The following is a 17948-nucleotide window of genomic DNA, read 5'->3' as shown; positions in this document are numbered from 1 at the left end:
CACCTCCGAATGTGCATGCCTCCTGGGGTCGGGACGTTGCAAGCCAGCAGGGGACATGCCGGTTCCGGTCCTGGCGGCCGCCGCCGACGACGAAATATTGCTTCCAAATTCTATCGCACAACAGGGAAAAGATTCCCTGCTGGGTTTGCCTGTTAATGAATGGGGGCGCCTCCAGATGGAGGATACCTCCCTCCTCGCGTCGCGTCGTCGCGCCGGGGAGGCGGGGCGGGGGACGGGTGATGCCGACGCATGGGAAATGCACGCGGGGTTGCTGATGCATTGGGACGGGAAATCCCATCGACACCGGCTGGTGGTCCCTTCTGGGTTACAAGGTAGGGTGGTGTGGGCTGCTCATGAGCGCCTCCTCCACCTGGGTACCCAAAAGACCCTCGCCTTGCTCCAGCTTGATTTTTTTTGGCCAGGCATGACGAGGGATGTCGCAGATCTGTTGGCATCATGGCCTCCGTGTGCGCAGCGAAAACCACCAGCACGGGAGTCAAACCCGCCTTTGCAGTCTATCAGAGTCTCCAGAGTGAACGAACTTGTCGCGCTGGATATTCTGGGGCCATTTCCCGCCACCCCTAGGGGCAATAGATATTTGTTGACCGGGGTGGAATACTTTACGCGCTGGCCTATGGCCTGGCCCCTGGCCAACCAGTCGGCAGCAGCCATCGTGGAGGCCTTTGTCCAAGGTTACGTCATGGACAAAGGTGCTCCGGAGCGGCTGCTGACCGACCAGGGAAACATTTTTTCCGGCAAACTCCTCCAACAGGTCTGTGAGCTCCTGGGAACGAAAAAAATTCGTACCTCTCCCTATCACCCGCAAACTGACGGGATGGTCGAGCGTCTGCATCGAACCATCACGTCTATGTTGTCGCAGCAGGTTTCGGACTCACAGACCGATTGGGACTTGCAAATTCAAGGGGTCCTGGCAGCATACAGATTGGCCCCCCATGCTGCGACGGGATTTTCACCCTTCTTCCTCATGTATGGCCGCGAACCTGACCCACCTGTTCAAGCACAGCTGCAGATCCCCGCGCCGCTGGGAAAAACTAAATTGGCCGACCATGTTAAATTTAACCTTGCGAAATTGACTGAGGCACAGGATGCTGCCATGCTAAATTCCGACAGGCGTCAGAAAGCGAATGAGCGCCTCAGACTGGGTCGCGCGCACGTGCTACAGTGGAAGCTGGGGGACAGGGCATGGCTGCACTGTCCCCAGGTACCACTCGCGACCTCCTCAAAACTGGTGCGGCCGTGGCGGGGCCCCGTCGAGGTGGTCGAGGTTTTGCGGCCTCAGTGCGTTCGCATCAAATGGGGGAAGCGCCGGTGGTTTGTGCACCCCTCTAGGCTGAAACCCTTCGTTGCGGTGCGAGGCCCCACTCCACACACGCGTGGCCAAACATGTGGGGGGTTGGCCGACTCAAAGGGTCCGTCTCTGCTGCTCTCGCCTGACGTGTTGCCGGCTGTCCCGCCCCCAGGTGCACCAGGAATGACGGGCTCCCGCCCAACAACCCCTACGGGGGATGCCGAGGGTCTCGCGACATCAAGCGCAGACTCACTTCGAAATGGACAGCTGCCACCGGGATGGTCCGCCATCCGGGGTTGCCCCGTGTGACGGGCCTGCGGCAAGGACGCGCGCAAGAATGCGCAGACTCTTGTGATGCACAAAAAGAAGACATTTTTTTTATTTTTTATTTTCACGTGTATGGTTACTGTGCGCTGCGTCGGTGGTGTGCTCCTGGCACATTGTGTTGTGTTGTGTGTTGGGGGTTCCTTGCGATTTGTATATACGTTGCTTTTACGGAATTCGTATTTATTCGGGGGGGGTGCGTCGGGTTGTTTTCCCTTCGGGGTTTTCTGGTTCTTGTTGTTGTTCTCTTCGCGTTATGTTGAAAAATAGTGAGGCACACGCGCGGTCAGGGGGTAAATGCGCTTTTATTGTCGTTTTTTTTTGTATGTTGGCAGCCGGGACGGCTGCAAGCTATGCGGGGGGGGGTGATGTAGGGGTGTTAGAGAGAGAGCCGTTATGCATGGCAGCTTATGGGAAACAAACACAGTGGGCGGGGCTACGTGAGTGCACGGGGGGGGTGCTCTCAACGACGTCCGCACCAGGCAGCCCGGGGCCCCACCCCTCAGCGGGGGTGGAGTATAAAGGGGGATGTGTCAGAGGGCTCGGGGCAGAATGTTAAAGCTAAACCAGTGAAGACCGAAGATCGTCTAGCTAGAGCCCTGGACTCCCCTGGGACGCCGCCCTTGTCAGGACCGCGCAAGACCGAGCCAGCGGCGTGGTCCCGAGAACCAGAGCTAGTGCTCTGGGACTCCGGGTACCGTGGCCCGACTTACCAGTGTCGGGCCAGACAGCCTCCCCTAGCCCGTTAGTGGAGGACTAGGAGGTAGGTCAGAGATAGCTAGCAGTGTATTCCCAGCTAGCCGGGTGAGGGGGCCGATACCCCCTCTAGTATTGTATGTCCACAGTTGTGACTACTTGTACGGAATAAATACGTGTGCCTCACCAACGGTGTCCAAAGAGTCATCAACGGTACTTCACAACTATAGAGTCAGCAGATACTATACAGTTAGTCATTACGACTATATAGTCGGTAGATACTACTCTAGGCCCAGTAAATACTATGGTCAGTAGTTATGACAGTCACTAAATACTACTACACAGTCAGTAGCTACTACTGGCTCAGTAGATACTATTGTACAGTCAGTAGATACTACGGTACAGTCAGTAGATACTACTACAGAGTCAATAGATACCACTTCCTCTGTTGTATGTAAGGTGTTGTTAGTATATATACCTATGAGGGGTAAAGATATTTTTTGAGGGGGGGGGGGGGGAGACCACAATTTTCGGAAACCTTTTGACATCAACTATTTACCCCACACTTTCTACAACTTTTTGGACTTGTGCAAGCCTCTTATATATTTGTTGGTGGAGAAATGTACAAACAGCCCACCGGGCTTTGACAATACCTTAGTATCTGTGTATATATATGTAAGGTTTTTAAGAAATATATTTTTGACCCGGGCAATGCCGGGTACTTCCGCTAGTTGACTATATATCTTGTATTCTCCACAGGGAATGGATTCTTTGCTCCGCTGCAAGTCTCCTTTCACCACTCTCCCATTGACATATTTCGCTGCTTCCTCTTAGTATCTTTCACGCGACGGTCAATGGTATAGTGTATAGCAGTTTGTATAAATAGTATAAAATTGTAATGTTTAATACAATGTATAAGGTAATATACAGTATCGTAATTGTATAGTGAATATACAGCAGTGTGGTATACAGTAGGGTGGGTAGAATAATATTATAGACGAAGGTATAGAGTGGTGTGGTGTATAGTAATACAGTATATAATTTAATGTTGGGTTTGTCTATGGTTGTATATAGTACGGGGTAGACCCGTGTGATGTAAGAGAAAAAAGTTTAGCTGGAAGCATATTATATTTTTTGCGACATAGAATTGTAATGTATTACTTACTGTTAATAGCTCAGCTTATTGGAGAGTATATTTAGTATACTGATGATACTATGTAGTTTATACTTTAGTTTTTTACGTGGTTGTTCAGTAACTGGAGCTACATACTATTAACATTCCTTCCCTTTGTTAATGATACCCCCATCCCCTCCCTTTGATACTGCTAATCCTGCATAATGCACGGGCATAATATGACTTTGAAACCCCCCGCCCACCTCCTACGCATTTCCCATAAATATGCTAAATTCCTTTTGATATGCAAATTCTTTTGTCAAGGCGCTCTTCTTCCCCCCTCCAACCCAGCTTAAATATACGCTCCAAGCTTGGTGGTGTTTCATTCTTCACCTGAGGACGGCTGCTTGCGTTGTGGCCGAAACGTCGTGAGAATTATTTTATTATGTTTTATTTGTATTATTTTATTACTTCCCTTCTACGTGACTTTACCGAAAGAACCAAGAAGATCTTCTCTTATTGTTTATATATAGCAACATTTAGGAAACGTTACATGTGTGCTGCATGTGTGGGTCCTGCGCGTGCGCTGCGCATGTGTGCTGTGTGCTGTGCTGCGTGTGTGCTGCGTCTGTGCTGCATGTGTGCTGTGTTGCATAAGTGCTGCGTGTGCCGAGTGCGCTGCGTACGTTGTGTATGTATGTGCTACGTGTATGCGCTAAATGTGTGTGCCGTGTGCACGTGCATGTGTGCAGCACGTGCCGCACGCGTGACGTATGCGCTGCGTGTGTGCTGCGTGTGCGCTCCGTGTGCGCTGTGTGTGTGCTGCGTGTGTGATGCGTGTGCGCTGCGTGTACCCGAGTGAAAGAGCTGCTCCACAGTGCGCCGCTCTGTATCCGTGAGCCCCTCGTGCAGGTAGCCGACGCCGTTGGCAAGCGTCTCGCGCAGCGTGCTATCCGACAATTGCTCCAGGAATGGGGCCAGGTCCTCCTCGGCACAGTGCAGGAAGCTGGGGATGGGTGCGCAGGGTCACACGGGGTCACGCGAGCGGGGTCACGTGCGCGGGGTGGGACGCGCGGGGACACCCGTGGGGAAACGCGGCGGGCCGCGGGTCGCGTTTCGGCGTACACCGTACCGGTGCGGCTGGATCTCGGCGGCGCAGTAGGTGAGGATGTCGATGGCGGTGAGGCGCGTCTGCTTGCGTGAGGGCACGAATACGAGCGCGGGTTTGTGCGGGGAGTGCTTGAGGATGGCATGGTACGCGGGCCGCCCCATCGCCATCAGTCGCGTCTGCGTGTGGCTGATATTGAAGCCCTGCACACGAGGAGACAACGGGAGGAGCAGAGAGACACAGGGTGGAGCGGGGAGACACGGGGAGGCGAGTGTAAATGATTATTGATGAGCCAATGAAACCGATTCCCGTGCTGCCGACACGAGCGCCGTGTCGTCCGCAGGAGAAGCACTTGATGACGACTCTCTCCGTGGCCCTCCTCCCCACCTGGATGTGGAGTTCGAGGGGCACGGGGCGGACATTTGGGTGGAAGTTGAAGGTGCCGGTGGCCGAGCAGCCGAGCCACTGGGCCACGTCCTTGGCGTTGGAAAGCGACGCACTGAGCGCCACCACGCGGATCGGACGCTCGATCTGGGACGAGATGTAGCGCATCCGCGAGCAGATCACCTCCAGCACGGGCTGCACGCGGACACACAGGGAGACAAGGGGACACACAGAAAGATACACGGGGAGATACAAGGACTGCATGCGCGGAGACACCGCCACACACCACACACACATCCCACACACCGTCACACACACATTCCACACACCGCCACACACCACACATACATCCCACACACCGTCACACACACGTGCACGCGCACACTGTGGGCCCCACGCACCCCGTTGTGAGCGCCGATGAGGTGCGTCTCGTCGACGATGAAGAGGTTGATCCCCTGCACGCCCTTGCGCTGCTTCCAGCGCCGGGAGAGCACGTCCCAGTGCTCAGGCGTGCTTACGATCACCTGGCCCCGCGCCAGCAGCTTTAGGTCCGCAGCCGTCTCGCCTAACGCACACACAGCCACACACAGTCATGCTCTCACGCACAGTCACGCATACACACACACACACAAAGACCCCCTCTGTATACCCTGAACAGACTGTTGGGGCAAGTGCTGTTAGCGAGCACCTATAAAGGCCGGGACGGCACACACGAGGGGGTGGGTGTGGCCAGCACCACGCCTGGTCACCTTTGTTTCCCTAGTGGCGTTGTTTACACACTGCACCAGGTGCTAATTTCAGGCTGAGTCGACCTAGATGAGGCCCAGGACCGGTTCAGATAATTGTCACTCGTGTTGGCAGTGAGCGGGAATCGAACTCGGGTCGCCGGGTTCGCAGAGCAGCATGCCAACCGCTCCACAATCAAATACACAATCATATGTACACTAATACATAAACCGTACATAAACACACATACACACGTGGGCAGTGTTAGAGATGTGGAGGAGGTGGTGCATGTTGTGCTGGATGTTGTGGGGGAGGTTGTGGTGGAGGGTGTGGTGGAGGGTGTGGTGGAGGTTGTAGTGGTGGAGATGCAGCTGTGGTGGTAGAGGAGGGTTAGGTTGAGGTGGTGATTATTGTGGTGGTGGTGCAGGTGATTGTGGAGGTGGTAGTGGAGGCGGTGGTGCAGCTGTGGTGGTGGTTGACACCTGTGAGCAGAACGACGCGGCGCCCCAATGCTCCTTGGAAACGGTCGACCCACTCGCTGTACACCTACACACAGAGACAAAGACCCCCCGCTTAGCCTTAACAGACTGTTGAAGTGCTGTTGGCGAGTAGCACCTATGAAGGCCGGCACGGCGCATGAAAGGGTGGGTGGCCAGCATCACTCCCGGCCGCCTTTGTGAGCGGGAATCGAACCCAAGTCGCCGGGTTCGTCGCGCAGTGCGTTAACCACTGCACCACCGCTCCCCACACCGAGCACAAACACAAAGAATCCCTGTATAGCCTTTAACAAACTGTTTGGGCAAGTGCTGTTAGCGAGCACCTATGAAGGCTAGAACGGCACAAGAGGGTAGCCATTACGCGTGGTTGTCTCTCGAGTGGCAATGTTCACACATCACACGTGTGCGCATACACACATACGCACTGTGACCCAGAATGTGTGTGCGCGTGCGTGTGAGCCCGTGTTACCTGCTGCGCCAGTGCCTCCAGTGGGGTGACGTACACGCAGCGCCCCTCCGGGTTGTGCATGAACAGCCGCAGGATGGCGAATTCCGCACAGATTGTTTTGCCGCTGCCGGCCGGCGCACCGATGAAGACATTGTCGTCGCTGTTGTACACGGCGTTGAACACTGCACACACATACAGGCAAAAGTCCCCCGTGTAGCCTCAACAGACTTGCAGGCTAAGTGCCGTTGGCGACAAACACCTACGAATGCTCCGTGTGCGCGTGATGCGGCCGGAACCGCAAGCACGCACACATGCACGTACGTTACATCGCTGTGCAGCTTTAGCTTTATAGGTGCATGCGTCAATCTCCAGGGGTTTGTGTGTTCAAGTCTATAGGGGTTTGTAAGAGTCTACAGGAGTCTAATACAGGAGTCTACAGGAGTGTATAGCGGTCTATGGGAGCGTATAGTGGTCTACGGGAGCGTACAGTGGACTATGAGAGTGTATAGCATTCTAGAGGAGTGTATAGCGGACTACAGGAGTCCTGTGGGGGTGCACACCCTGTGTCTGGATGGGGTTGAAGAAGGGGAACGCGCTCTGGTAGAGGCGCTCATACTGGGGGCTGCGCAGCGCAGACACGGGCAATGGCTGCAGATCAAGCAGCTCGGTGGGGGGAGGGTACTTCTCTGGGAGCAGCAGGTGCCGGAACGAGACGGCCAGCTGCGTCTCCGACACTATGCAGGGAGACGCAGGGGGAGACACGCAGGGAGACGCAGGGGGAGACACGCAGGGGGAGACACGCGGAGAGACGCGCGGGGAGACACGCAGGGAGAAACAACAATGAGGAAACAAAACCATAGACAGGTGTCTTATTGTAAACACGTTTGTGTGCGCGCGTGCGTTTATGGGTGCTAACAGCACTTGCCCCAATGTTCTGTTAAGGCTATACAGGTGATATTTGTCTTTGTATATAAGTGACAGAGTTAGTGTTCGTGAGTGCGAGCGAGTGTAAATGACTATGAGCGAGTGTGAGTGAGTGAATGTCAGCGAGTGTAAATGACTATGAGCGAGTGTAAGTGAGTGAATGTCAGCGAGTGTGAGTATGAGTAAGCAAGTAAGCGGACGTGCCACCACTGATCCAGTGGTCAGATAGTAGTGTGTGTCAGTGTGCGTGTACACATGTAAGTGATTGTGAGTGAGCGTGAGTAATTGAGTGTGAGTGAGCGAGCGGAGGCACCGCTCACTGATCCAGCAGTTAGACAGCAGAGTATGAGCGAGCGTGAATATGAGTGGGTGTGAGTGAGTGACTGAGCGAGCGAGTGGAGGAGCCGCTTACTGATCCATCGGTCGGACAGCACGCGGATGAAGTACTGTGGTGGCAGCGGCTCAAAAACGGGCACAAAGAAGGAGACGAGGTGCTCGTCCTCGCAGAACTTGGCCTTCAGCAGGAAGTACTCGTGGTGTAGCACCACCTCCGAGTCCACGTCCTCCACGAGGATCCAAAACGCCTCGCTCTGCCCGTGCACCTGGCTCACCGTCAGTCACCATCAACGTCGTCAACATCAACCGTCACCATTGTCAGCATCAACTTCGTCACCATCAACGTCGTTATCATGAACATCAACATCAACGTCGTCACTATCAACATCGTCACCATCAACATCGTCCCAAGGATCCAGAATGCATCGTTCTGCCCGTGCACCTGGCTGGCTCACTGTCACCATCAACATTATCATAGAAGCTGGTGAGTGGGTGAACCCGTGGGTGAGAGAATGAGCGGATGAGCGAGTAAGGCAATGATGTGAGGCGGTGAGCTCATGGGCGCGTGGGTGGGTGAGCGAGTGACCCAGAGGCCATGAGGGAGCTCATAGGTGCGGTAGCAAGTGAATAGGTGAACTCATTAGTAAGCAAGCCGGCAAATATGTGAGTGAGTAAGCAAGCGAATAGGTGAACTTGCGGATGAGCAAGCTAGCTAACAGGTGACCTCATGGGTGAGCTCATAGGCGAGTCAACACGAGAATAGGTGAGCTCGTGAATAAGCCGGTGAGCTCGTGAATAAGCCGGTGAGCTCGTGGGTGAGCTCGCGGGTGTCGTGGCGGGCGAGGTGGCAGGCACCGCACCTTGTCGTCCCACTGGAAGTCCGGCGTGATGGTGAGCTCCACTCGCAGCGTGGAGCGGGTGATGGGCTGGATGTGGGTGGACAACTCGAGCCGCGGGAACTGGTGGACGTACTTGTGGATCGTCTTCCCCATCTTGGGCATGCGGATCAACTCACCTGCTCGCAGAGGTCACGGGGAGGTAGGGTGGGGTCCGTGAATGGTCAGGGCAGGGTTGGGAAGAGGTTGCAGTGAGGCTGTGTGGGTTTAAGTGGTGCGTGTAAGTGGTGCTGTGGTCTACCTGGTGGTTGTGTGCAGTGGTCACAGATGGTCTTGTGGTTGTGAATGTGGTTGTGGTGGTTGTGGTGTTACCTGATTCCATTGTGGTGGTTGTTTGTGGTGGTGGTTGTGGTGGTGGCTGTGGTGGTGTTCACTAATCTCGTTGTGCTGGTTGTTTGTGGTGGTAGTTGTGGTGGTGGTAACTTGCAGCGCCACACCCATCACCATATCATGAGGGGAAAGAAAGGTGATCCGATCTCTGACCCCCAGGAACAGGTTTGCAGAGAGGAAATCTCTCAGCCTGGAAAACATTATGGGTCAAAGTGTCTTCTCGGCTGCCATGCCTTAAATATTGGAAGAAGTAGTCACCCCCTGTAAGTGGCTGGCTAAAGTGCTATCTGTTGAGGAAGTACAGAAGGCGATCCAAAGTCTGAAACCAGGAAAAGCACCGGGCAGAGATGATCTTCCAAGCAAAATGCTGAGGGAGTGGGGTGGTGTTTGTGCGCACACTGCCCTATATGACATCATAATAACAGTCTGGACCACAGGACGGGTTCCCCAGGATTGGAATGAAGCCCTGGTGGTCCCCCTCTTTAAGAAGGGGGACCGCACAGACTGTAACAACCACAGGGGCATCTGCTTCCTCGGTGTGTCGGGAAAGGTCCTGGCAACAATTATTCAACATCGCCTTGCCAGGCACGCTGAGGAGAACCTTGCGGAGCCCCAATGTGGTTTCACGAAAGGGCGGTCCTGCACAGATGCCATATTTTATGTCTGTCTGTTACAGCAGAGGTGTAGGGAATTCCAACAGGACCTACATCTCCGCTTCATCACTCGTCCTGGGCTCTGGGTAGTTCTTTGTGCTTTCTGAGTCCCAAAAGCAAGATGGTGGGCAGGCCCGGGTAAAACTACGTGGCCGGGAGTTGGAGCCATTCCCTGTTCCTTGGGGTGCGACAGGGTTGTCCACTGGCTCTCACATTATTTAACATCTATTTCGACCACGAAGTTCGTGAAGCTCTACCGGAGGAATTTACATCAGGTACAGATTCAATGGCAGGCTGATCGATGCCCGGGTGCGGTCAAGGCATGGCTCCCGATTGGTCAACCACGTTATATATGCTGATGATCTGGTGATTGCTGCTCACTCAGAGGAGGAGTTTGAGGTGCTGCTGCTGAACTTCAAGCATGCCACTAAGAGGTGGGTGGTCTTACAATCAGCCCCACCAAAACTAAGCACCTGCCTGGGTATTTTGTGCTATCAAGCACTCCACTCCCACTACTCGCAATTGGTGATGGGGCAGTTGTGGAGAGTGGAAAGTTTTCCATACCTGAGCAGTGTGCCCATGACCGTCTCCGTTTTGACAGCAGAAGCCTCACTCCGAATCAGTCGAGCAGCATTATCTTCGGCTGCTTGCGAAACGTGGACCCCCCTTAACATCTTTGTCGGTTAGAAACATTTAGGCTGGCCTGCCGAGGATTCATCCTGGGTTTAACCAGGCTGGATTGTGTGAGGAGCTCACAAATCCTTGAAAGATATGAACAAAGTCTCATCGGTGAGCTCCTTTGGCAGGCAAGGCTAGCTCGGTCATGTGACCCACATGCCCAGCCACAGCATGCTTAAACAGCTTTTATTCGGCCAGATAGAGGGGGCTAAACGGGAGCAGCACGGGCTAGAGAAGAGACGAGAGTGATGTAGTACAGGAGGGCGTGGACTGGTACCAGCGGTGTCATGATCGGCCTCTGTGGAGGAGGGTCATGAAGGACGCTACTGGGCAGTTTGAGGCAGTCGTTCCCCTGCAGCATCAACGGAGGGCAGATGCTCACGACAACGCGCGGAGCACCGGGCGTCTAAAACATAGTTGGCACAGTAGGGGGCACAGGTGGTGCATCGGCCAGTCATCTCAGTCATTCGACCCATGGCACCTGGGTCTGTCCTGTGACCTCCTGCCAGTGGGCGTTCGACACTTCACATGGTCTTAACGTACACATAAGCCTGGAAAAAGCACTGTGATAACGTCACCGCCACTTAGTGGGGAATAGCGGTTGTTTTTGTTGTTGGTGGCAGTAGTGGTGGTTGCAGTGGTGTTGGTAGTGGTAATAGTGGTGGTGTTCACCGATCTCGTTGTGATTGAGGTCGTAGAAGCGCTCCCAGGGAAAGTTCTTCTTCTCGATCTTCTTGACGACTTCCTCCGGGATTTTCCTGAACTGGCGCAGGGGGCTCATCGACTGCCACCTGCACCACAGACACCAACACAACCCCCAAGTCTACAACCACAATCACGGACACCACCACAACCACCGCCGCCACAACCACAACCACGGTCACAACCACAGCCGCTACTACTACTGTCTCAACCATAACCACCACCACGTTCACAACCACCACCGTCACAATCACAACCACCAGCACGGCTACGACAATGGCCACAACCATAACCAAGTCTACAACAACCACGACCACAAGCACAACCACCAGCATGGCAACAACCACGGTTACAACCACCAACATGGCATCCACCACGGTCAAAACCACCACCACAGCTACCATCACTGTCACAACTACAAACACGGCCACCACAGCAACAACCACGGCCAGCACCACAAGCACATTGACAACTACGACCACGGTTACAACCAAAGACAAAGATCCCCTGTATAGCCTTAACATACTGTTGGGGCAAGTGCTGTTAGTGAGCACCTATGAAGGCTGGCACGGCACACGAAGAAGGAGGTGGCCAACACCACGCCCGGCCGCTTTTGTTTCCCTAGTGGCGATGTTTATAGACTGCACCAGGTACTCATTTGAGACTGAGTCGACCTAGGGGAGGCCCAGGACCGATTCAGATAATCGTCACTGGCGTTGGCCATGAGCGAGAATCAAACGCAGGTCGCTAGGTTCATAGCACAGCATGTTAACTGTTGCGCTCCCCGATAACAAACACAACCATGATCACAACAACCCCACCCATGGCCACATCCATGGTCACAACCACGGCTACTACCATAACTACAGCGACTTCATGGTGAATCCACGGTGTAACTGATAAGTACAGTGAAACTGCAGTGAATGCATGGTAAAAGTGCTGTAAGAACTATGGGTAATCCACAGTACCTACAATAAAAACTGCGGTAAACCAATGGTGACACGGCATTGATGACCAGTGAATCCACGGTGAAACCGCATGTGTATGTGTACACAGCGTGTGTGCATGTACACGTGTAAATATGCGTATGCAGGGGTGTGTATGTTACTATTGATTAGTTTTATTTCACCAGGTAAGGTCCACTGAGCTGTAGAGTTATTTTTCATAAGCGACCTGGCCATGAATGATAACTCAAAGTGGTTTATCATGGGGAAATTTACAGCAGGCAAATAGTCTAAACGCATGTTGATTCTAAATGTGGAAGGACAAACCGGAGGACTTAGAGAAAAATCCACGCAAAATGCAAACTCCAAATATACAGGTGTCAGGGTCGGAATCGGACCCATGAGCTGCTGTATACCAGGTGAGGTAGTTAACATCTCGCTACCGTGGCACCTTATAGGTGTATACACAAATGAATATGCGTGCGTGTGCATGTCTGTGCGTGTACACGACACGTGCACGCATCTCGTGCATCTGTTCATGGTGTGCACAGGCACGTGTGTACGCGTGTGCGTACATGCGTTTGTCAATCATCTTGCAGAGGCTGAGCACTTTGTCCGTGAGCTGGGCCCAGCCGCGGTGCAGAACCATCTCAAACAGGCAGCGCATCAGTCTTCCTGCAGACTGTACGCACACACACATGCACACATTCATACAAAGATCCGCCGTATATCCTTAACAGACTGTTGGGGCAAATGCGGGAAGCGAGCACCTATGAAGGTCGACATGGTGCACAAGGGGGTGGGTGGCCATGTTTACACACCACACCAGGCACTTATTTGAGGCAAAGTCGACCTAGGCGAGGCCCAGGACTGGTTCAAATAATCGCCACTGGTGTTGGCCATGAGCGGGAGTCGAACTCAGGTTGCCGGGTTCATAGCGCAGCACGCTAACCACTATACGACCGTTCACACACACACACAAACACTGGAACAAATATCCCCTGTGTCGCCTCACATGGGCTGTAGGGGAAAGTGCTATTAACGAGCAGCACTGATGAAGGCGGGCATGGCACACGCGCAGCCGCCTTTGTCTCCACAATGCTGATGTTGACACACCACACCAGGTACTCGTTGAAAGGCCGAGTCGATCGAGGGGATAGCTCAGATACCGGTTCGGATATTCATCACTGGTGTTGGCCGTGAGCGGGAACCGAACTCCGATTGACAAGCCTTTCGTGTGATGCGCTAACCACTACACCACCACTCCCCCCACACACACTGACCCCTTCCTCTCCGCCCACACGTGTGGCCCCGTCCGTGCGTATGTGCGCTCGTACCTGTGTGACGTACACCATGTCTGCCATCAGGGCAAATCCCTCCAGCTTCAGCTGCGAGATGTATGCCTGCAGCAGCACATTTATCTGCAGCACACACACAGCACAAATACACGTGAAGCACACGCACACAGCACACACTTAGCACACACACGCACTAGGGCAGCACACACATGTGCAACTGTGTGTGTGTTCGTCAGTCTATGTGCGTGTGTGTGTATGCTCACGCACCGTGGCACTGGTCTCCTCGATACGCGAGTGCGTGAGTGAATTTGTGCGAGTGTGTGTGTGAATCGATGAGTGTGCATGTGTGCGAGTGTGTGTGAATCGATGAGTGTGAGTGAATGTGTGTGAGTGAATGAGTAGATGTCAGTGAATGTGTGAGTGAATAAATGTGAGTGAATGTGTGAGTGAATGTGTGTGAATGAATGTGTGAATGCGGGTGCATGAGTGAACGAGTTATTGTGGTCATTCACCTTGGCGCTGGGCTCCTCGATGCTCTCTTTCACTGGGATGGGAACTCTCTCCAGGAGCTTCTGCAACTCCAGCTTCTCCTCCTGTGCACAAACACAAATATACACACACAGACACACATATATATCGGCACACACACACAGATACATATGAACAAAGACAAAGACAGAGATAGCCCCGAACAAACTGTTGGGGCAAGTGCTGTTAGCGAGCGCCTATGAAGGCCGGCATGGCACAGGAGGGTGTGGGTAGCCAGTACCACGCCCGGCCACCTTTGTCTCCCTCGTAGCGATGTTTACACATTGTTTAGGTACTCAGCCTCAAATAAGTCGACCTAGGGGAGGCCCAGGACCAGTTCAAATAACCATAACCGGTGTTGGCTGCTAGCAGGAATTGAACTCGGAATGCTGGGTTCGTAGCACAGCGCGCTAACCGCTACACTACCGCTCCCCACACGCACAGACACGTAGAGACAAACACGCACACATATATATAGACACACGCGCAGACACACAACAACTGCCATTCATCACTAAGTAGCGGTAATGTCACAACGGCGCTTGTGCCAGGCTATGTGCCGATTAAGGCCACATATATAGACAGACACATACGCACACATCTATATAGACACACGCGCAGACAAATACACACACATAAACAACTAGCGGGAAGTAGCCGGCGTTGCTCGGGCGAAAAAGACACACACACATATCGACTCACACACACACACACACATCGACTCACACACACACACATCGACCTACACGCACACATAAGGACTAACATACACACACATGGACTTACACACACATGGCCCCACGCACACACACCGACTTACACACACAGATCGACTTACACACACAAAGAGCTACACACACATCCACTTACATGCAGACACATCGACTTATATACACACACACACATCGACTTGTATACACACACACACACAGAAATACACACACACCGACTCACACACACCGACTCACACACACGCATCGACGCAGACACGCACATCGACTCGCACTCACACGTCTACACACACACCACGCACACATTGACTAACACACACATATCGACTAACACACGCACATATCGACATACAGACAAACAACGACTCACACACACACATGGACCTACACACACACACACATCGACTGACACACATCGACTGACACACATCAACCAACACATAAACACATCGACTTACAAACAAGTCGACTTACAAACGCACATGGACTCACGCAGACACACACAAAGACAAAGATCCCTCGTATAGCCTTAACAGACTGTAGGGGCAAGTGCTGTTCACGAGCACCTATGAAGGCCGGCACGGCACACGAGGGGGTGGGTGGCCAACACCACGCCCGGCCGCCTTTGTCTCCCCAGTGGCGATGTTAACACATCGCATCAGGTACTCATTTGAGGCTGAGTCGACCTAGGGGAGGCCCAGGACCAGTTCAGATAATTGTCACTGGTGTTGGCCGTGAGCGGGAATCGAACCCGGGTCACCAGGTTTGTAGCGCAGCGCGCTAACCGCTAGACTACCGCTCCCCCTTACACACACACACATATCGACTAACACATACACATGGACTTACACACACATCGACTGACACACACACCGCATACACACACATGGACGTACACAAACACAACGACTGTCACACACACACATTGACTCGCACACACATTGACGCACACACACACACACGGACTCGCACAGACACAACGCACACACATATATGGACTCACATGCACATATGGATGTACACACGCACACTCTAACTTTTATGGACTAAATAAGTTTGTAAATAATAGTTTTCTATGTACGTGACTTTAGCGAAAGAAGCAAGGAGAGGGGAAATGCACACTGTATAATAAGTAAGTAATTAGGAACGACTGCGAGGGTCTTCCGCCATGTTGGTGCAAATTAATGAAAGTCAACGAATACAAAATTAACCTAACCTACCTGTAACTATGAGCAGCACCAATCAAGCGTAATTGACATAACGTCACTGCTCAACCCCCCTACTGAGGGGGCAAGTGTAAATATGATAGAATGAAGACGTAATTCAGTATATTTATTGGTTTGCCCCTGTGCAGTGATATTGCGTGGCTGCTTATGCCTCAAGAGTACAGAAAAAGGCAATTTTTCATAAACATTGGTTCATCCCTGTCATTATTAAATCTAACCTATAAAAAGACAATTTGTAATGAGTAAACAGTCATGGTAATAAATGTTAGAAGGGAGCTGTAAAACCTGCGTGTGTTACCTTGTGCAGTGTCCACATGAAAGATAGTTCCCCCCTCGAACGTGTTTGACTTGGCAGGGGCCCTCCCCCCCACCGAACGCGTGAGTTCGGTGAGCTCATCCGGCAAGCGAGGCTGCATTGGCTGGGTCACGTAGCCGGTATGCCTAGCCACTGCATGCCCAAGCAGCTTCTGTTTGGTCAGATAAATGGCACTAAACGGGAGCGGTACGGGCTAGACAAAAGATGGACTGATGTGGTACAGGAGGATGTGGTACCAGCAGTGTCAAGATCGGCCTCTATGGAAGAGGTTCGTGAAGGATGCTACTGGGTAGTTGGAGGCAGTCGCCCTCCATCAACAGTGGAGGAAAGAGGAGCAATGCTCACAACAACGAGCAAGGCCCAAGGTGGATAAAACACAGCAAGTTGGCACAGTGGGGAGCATCTGCCCATGGGTTGACATGATTGTCACCTGTCTGCCAGCGAGCCTTAGACACTTCATGTTGCTTCAAAAAGTGCACATGGCCTGGCACAAGCGCCGTGGTGACACACCACCGACACGTAGTGGCGAATGGTGGCTGTTGTTGTGTGTGTAGAGACCTATGTGTGTGCGAGTGTAACCTCGCGTGTGCGTGCATGCACCCACCTCGCGCACGTTGATGTGCCGGAACTCGGAGGAGAGGGAAAAGACACGGAAGAGCTCGATCTCGCTCAGCGTGGGCTTCAGCAACTGGTTGTAGGTGGCCATGCTCTCGTGCGTGCAGTAGTAGTGTGAGGCGATGCGGCCCAGATCCGTGGCCTGCACACACGCGTACGCACACACATCCCCCCAATACTCCTCGCCTTCACACAGACACTCAACTTATAACGCTGCAGAGCTCGCTCTCGCCGAGACACTCGGCGACTCGGAGGCGCGAGCGGGGAAGGATTCAGCAGCAGCCACGTGGTGGAGAGCCAGTTCGAAGTCTCCCCTTCCACTGAGCTCTGCAGTCCTCTACATGTTAAGATGTTACCGGACAATTAATTAGTGTTTTAACACGTGTGGGGAAACCGGAGCACCCGGAGATAACCTCTATCCCATACAGATAAAGACAGGTGGAGTCCTGATTTTGCTGTACCGCCATCTCCTGGCAAACCAGGGTATGGCTTCCTCCTTGAAACCCACGGGAAGGGAGTTGTGTAATATTTGTGTGGTGATGGAACAACCCTCACTGCTGTCTCCAGTGCTGGACTACAGGCTACGCCACGTGCAGCGAAGCCACCAGCACCGGCCCAGCTAATGCAATGGAGTTTGCTGCTAAGCGAGGTCCATGCCCGACCACCTGCGTCCCTCATGCTGTTTCTACAGCAACAAGTACTCATTTAAGGCCGAGTCGAACGAGGGGAGGCGCAAAAACCGGTTGAGATCATCATCACCGATGTTGGCCGCGAGCGGGAATCGAACTCGGGCCGCCGGGTACGTAGCGCGGTGCAGTGCTAATCGCTGCAACGCTAACCGCTCTCCAGACAATAAACGCACACAGCGACACATGCATATCGTCACCATCAGCATCGTCATCGGCCATGATCGATCAACTGCTGGATAAAGGCCTCCCCACAAGCGTTAGCCATCCTTTACGGCGCCGCCAAACACCACCCCGCCTGGCAACCATTTCACCGCTCCATCTCTGTGCGAGCGTGTGTCGCCGTGCGCGTGTACCCGTGTATGCTTGTACTCGTGCGTGCGCACGCGTGTATCCGTGCGCGTGTACGCGTGTACCCGCGTGTACCAGCGTGTGCGCGTGTACCCATGCTTGTGTACCCATTCGCGTATAACGGTGCG

At 53.2% G+C, this 17948-nt stretch overlaps 1 protein-coding gene across 1 annotated transcript in view; it reads right to left on the bottom strand.

Moving 5' to 3' along the window:
• Positions 1-17948, bottom strand: part of SNRNP200 (small nuclear ribonucleoprotein U5 subunit 200) — a 61996-nt gene that overhangs the window by 29473 nt on the left and 14575 nt on the right. Inside the window, exons 21-34 of the mRNA XM_078607493.1 lie at positions 16773-16925; positions 13880-13960; positions 13407-13490; positions 12645-12751; positions 11096-11214; positions 8727-8881; positions 7943-8132; positions 7167-7340; positions 6628-6788; positions 6144-6207; positions 5337-5500; positions 4939-5130; positions 4576-4754; positions 4298-4449 (exon numbers count right to left, since the gene is read on the bottom strand). Coding sequence (XP_078463619.1) covers positions 4298-4449; positions 4576-4754; positions 4939-5130; positions 5337-5500; positions 6144-6207; positions 6628-6788; positions 7167-7340; positions 7943-8132; positions 8727-8881; positions 11096-11214; positions 12645-12751; positions 13407-13490; positions 13880-13960; positions 16773-16925 — 1975 coding nt within the window. The remainder of the gene's footprint in view (positions 1-4297; positions 4450-4575; positions 4755-4938; positions 5131-5336; positions 5501-6143; positions 6208-6627; positions 6789-7166; positions 7341-7942; positions 8133-8726; positions 8882-11095; positions 11215-12644; positions 12752-13406; positions 13491-13879; positions 13961-16772; positions 16926-17948) is intronic.

The sequence above is a fragment of the Lampetra planeri genome, chromosome 27 (assembly GCF_965212315.1).
Source record: "Lampetra planeri chromosome 27, kcLamPlan1.2.h2, whole genome shotgun sequence".
NCBI classification, from domain to species: Eukaryota; Metazoa; Chordata; class Hyperoartia; order Petromyzontiformes; family Petromyzontidae; genus Lampetra; species Lampetra planeri.
This window is presented reverse-complemented; position numbering and strand designations above follow the sequence as displayed.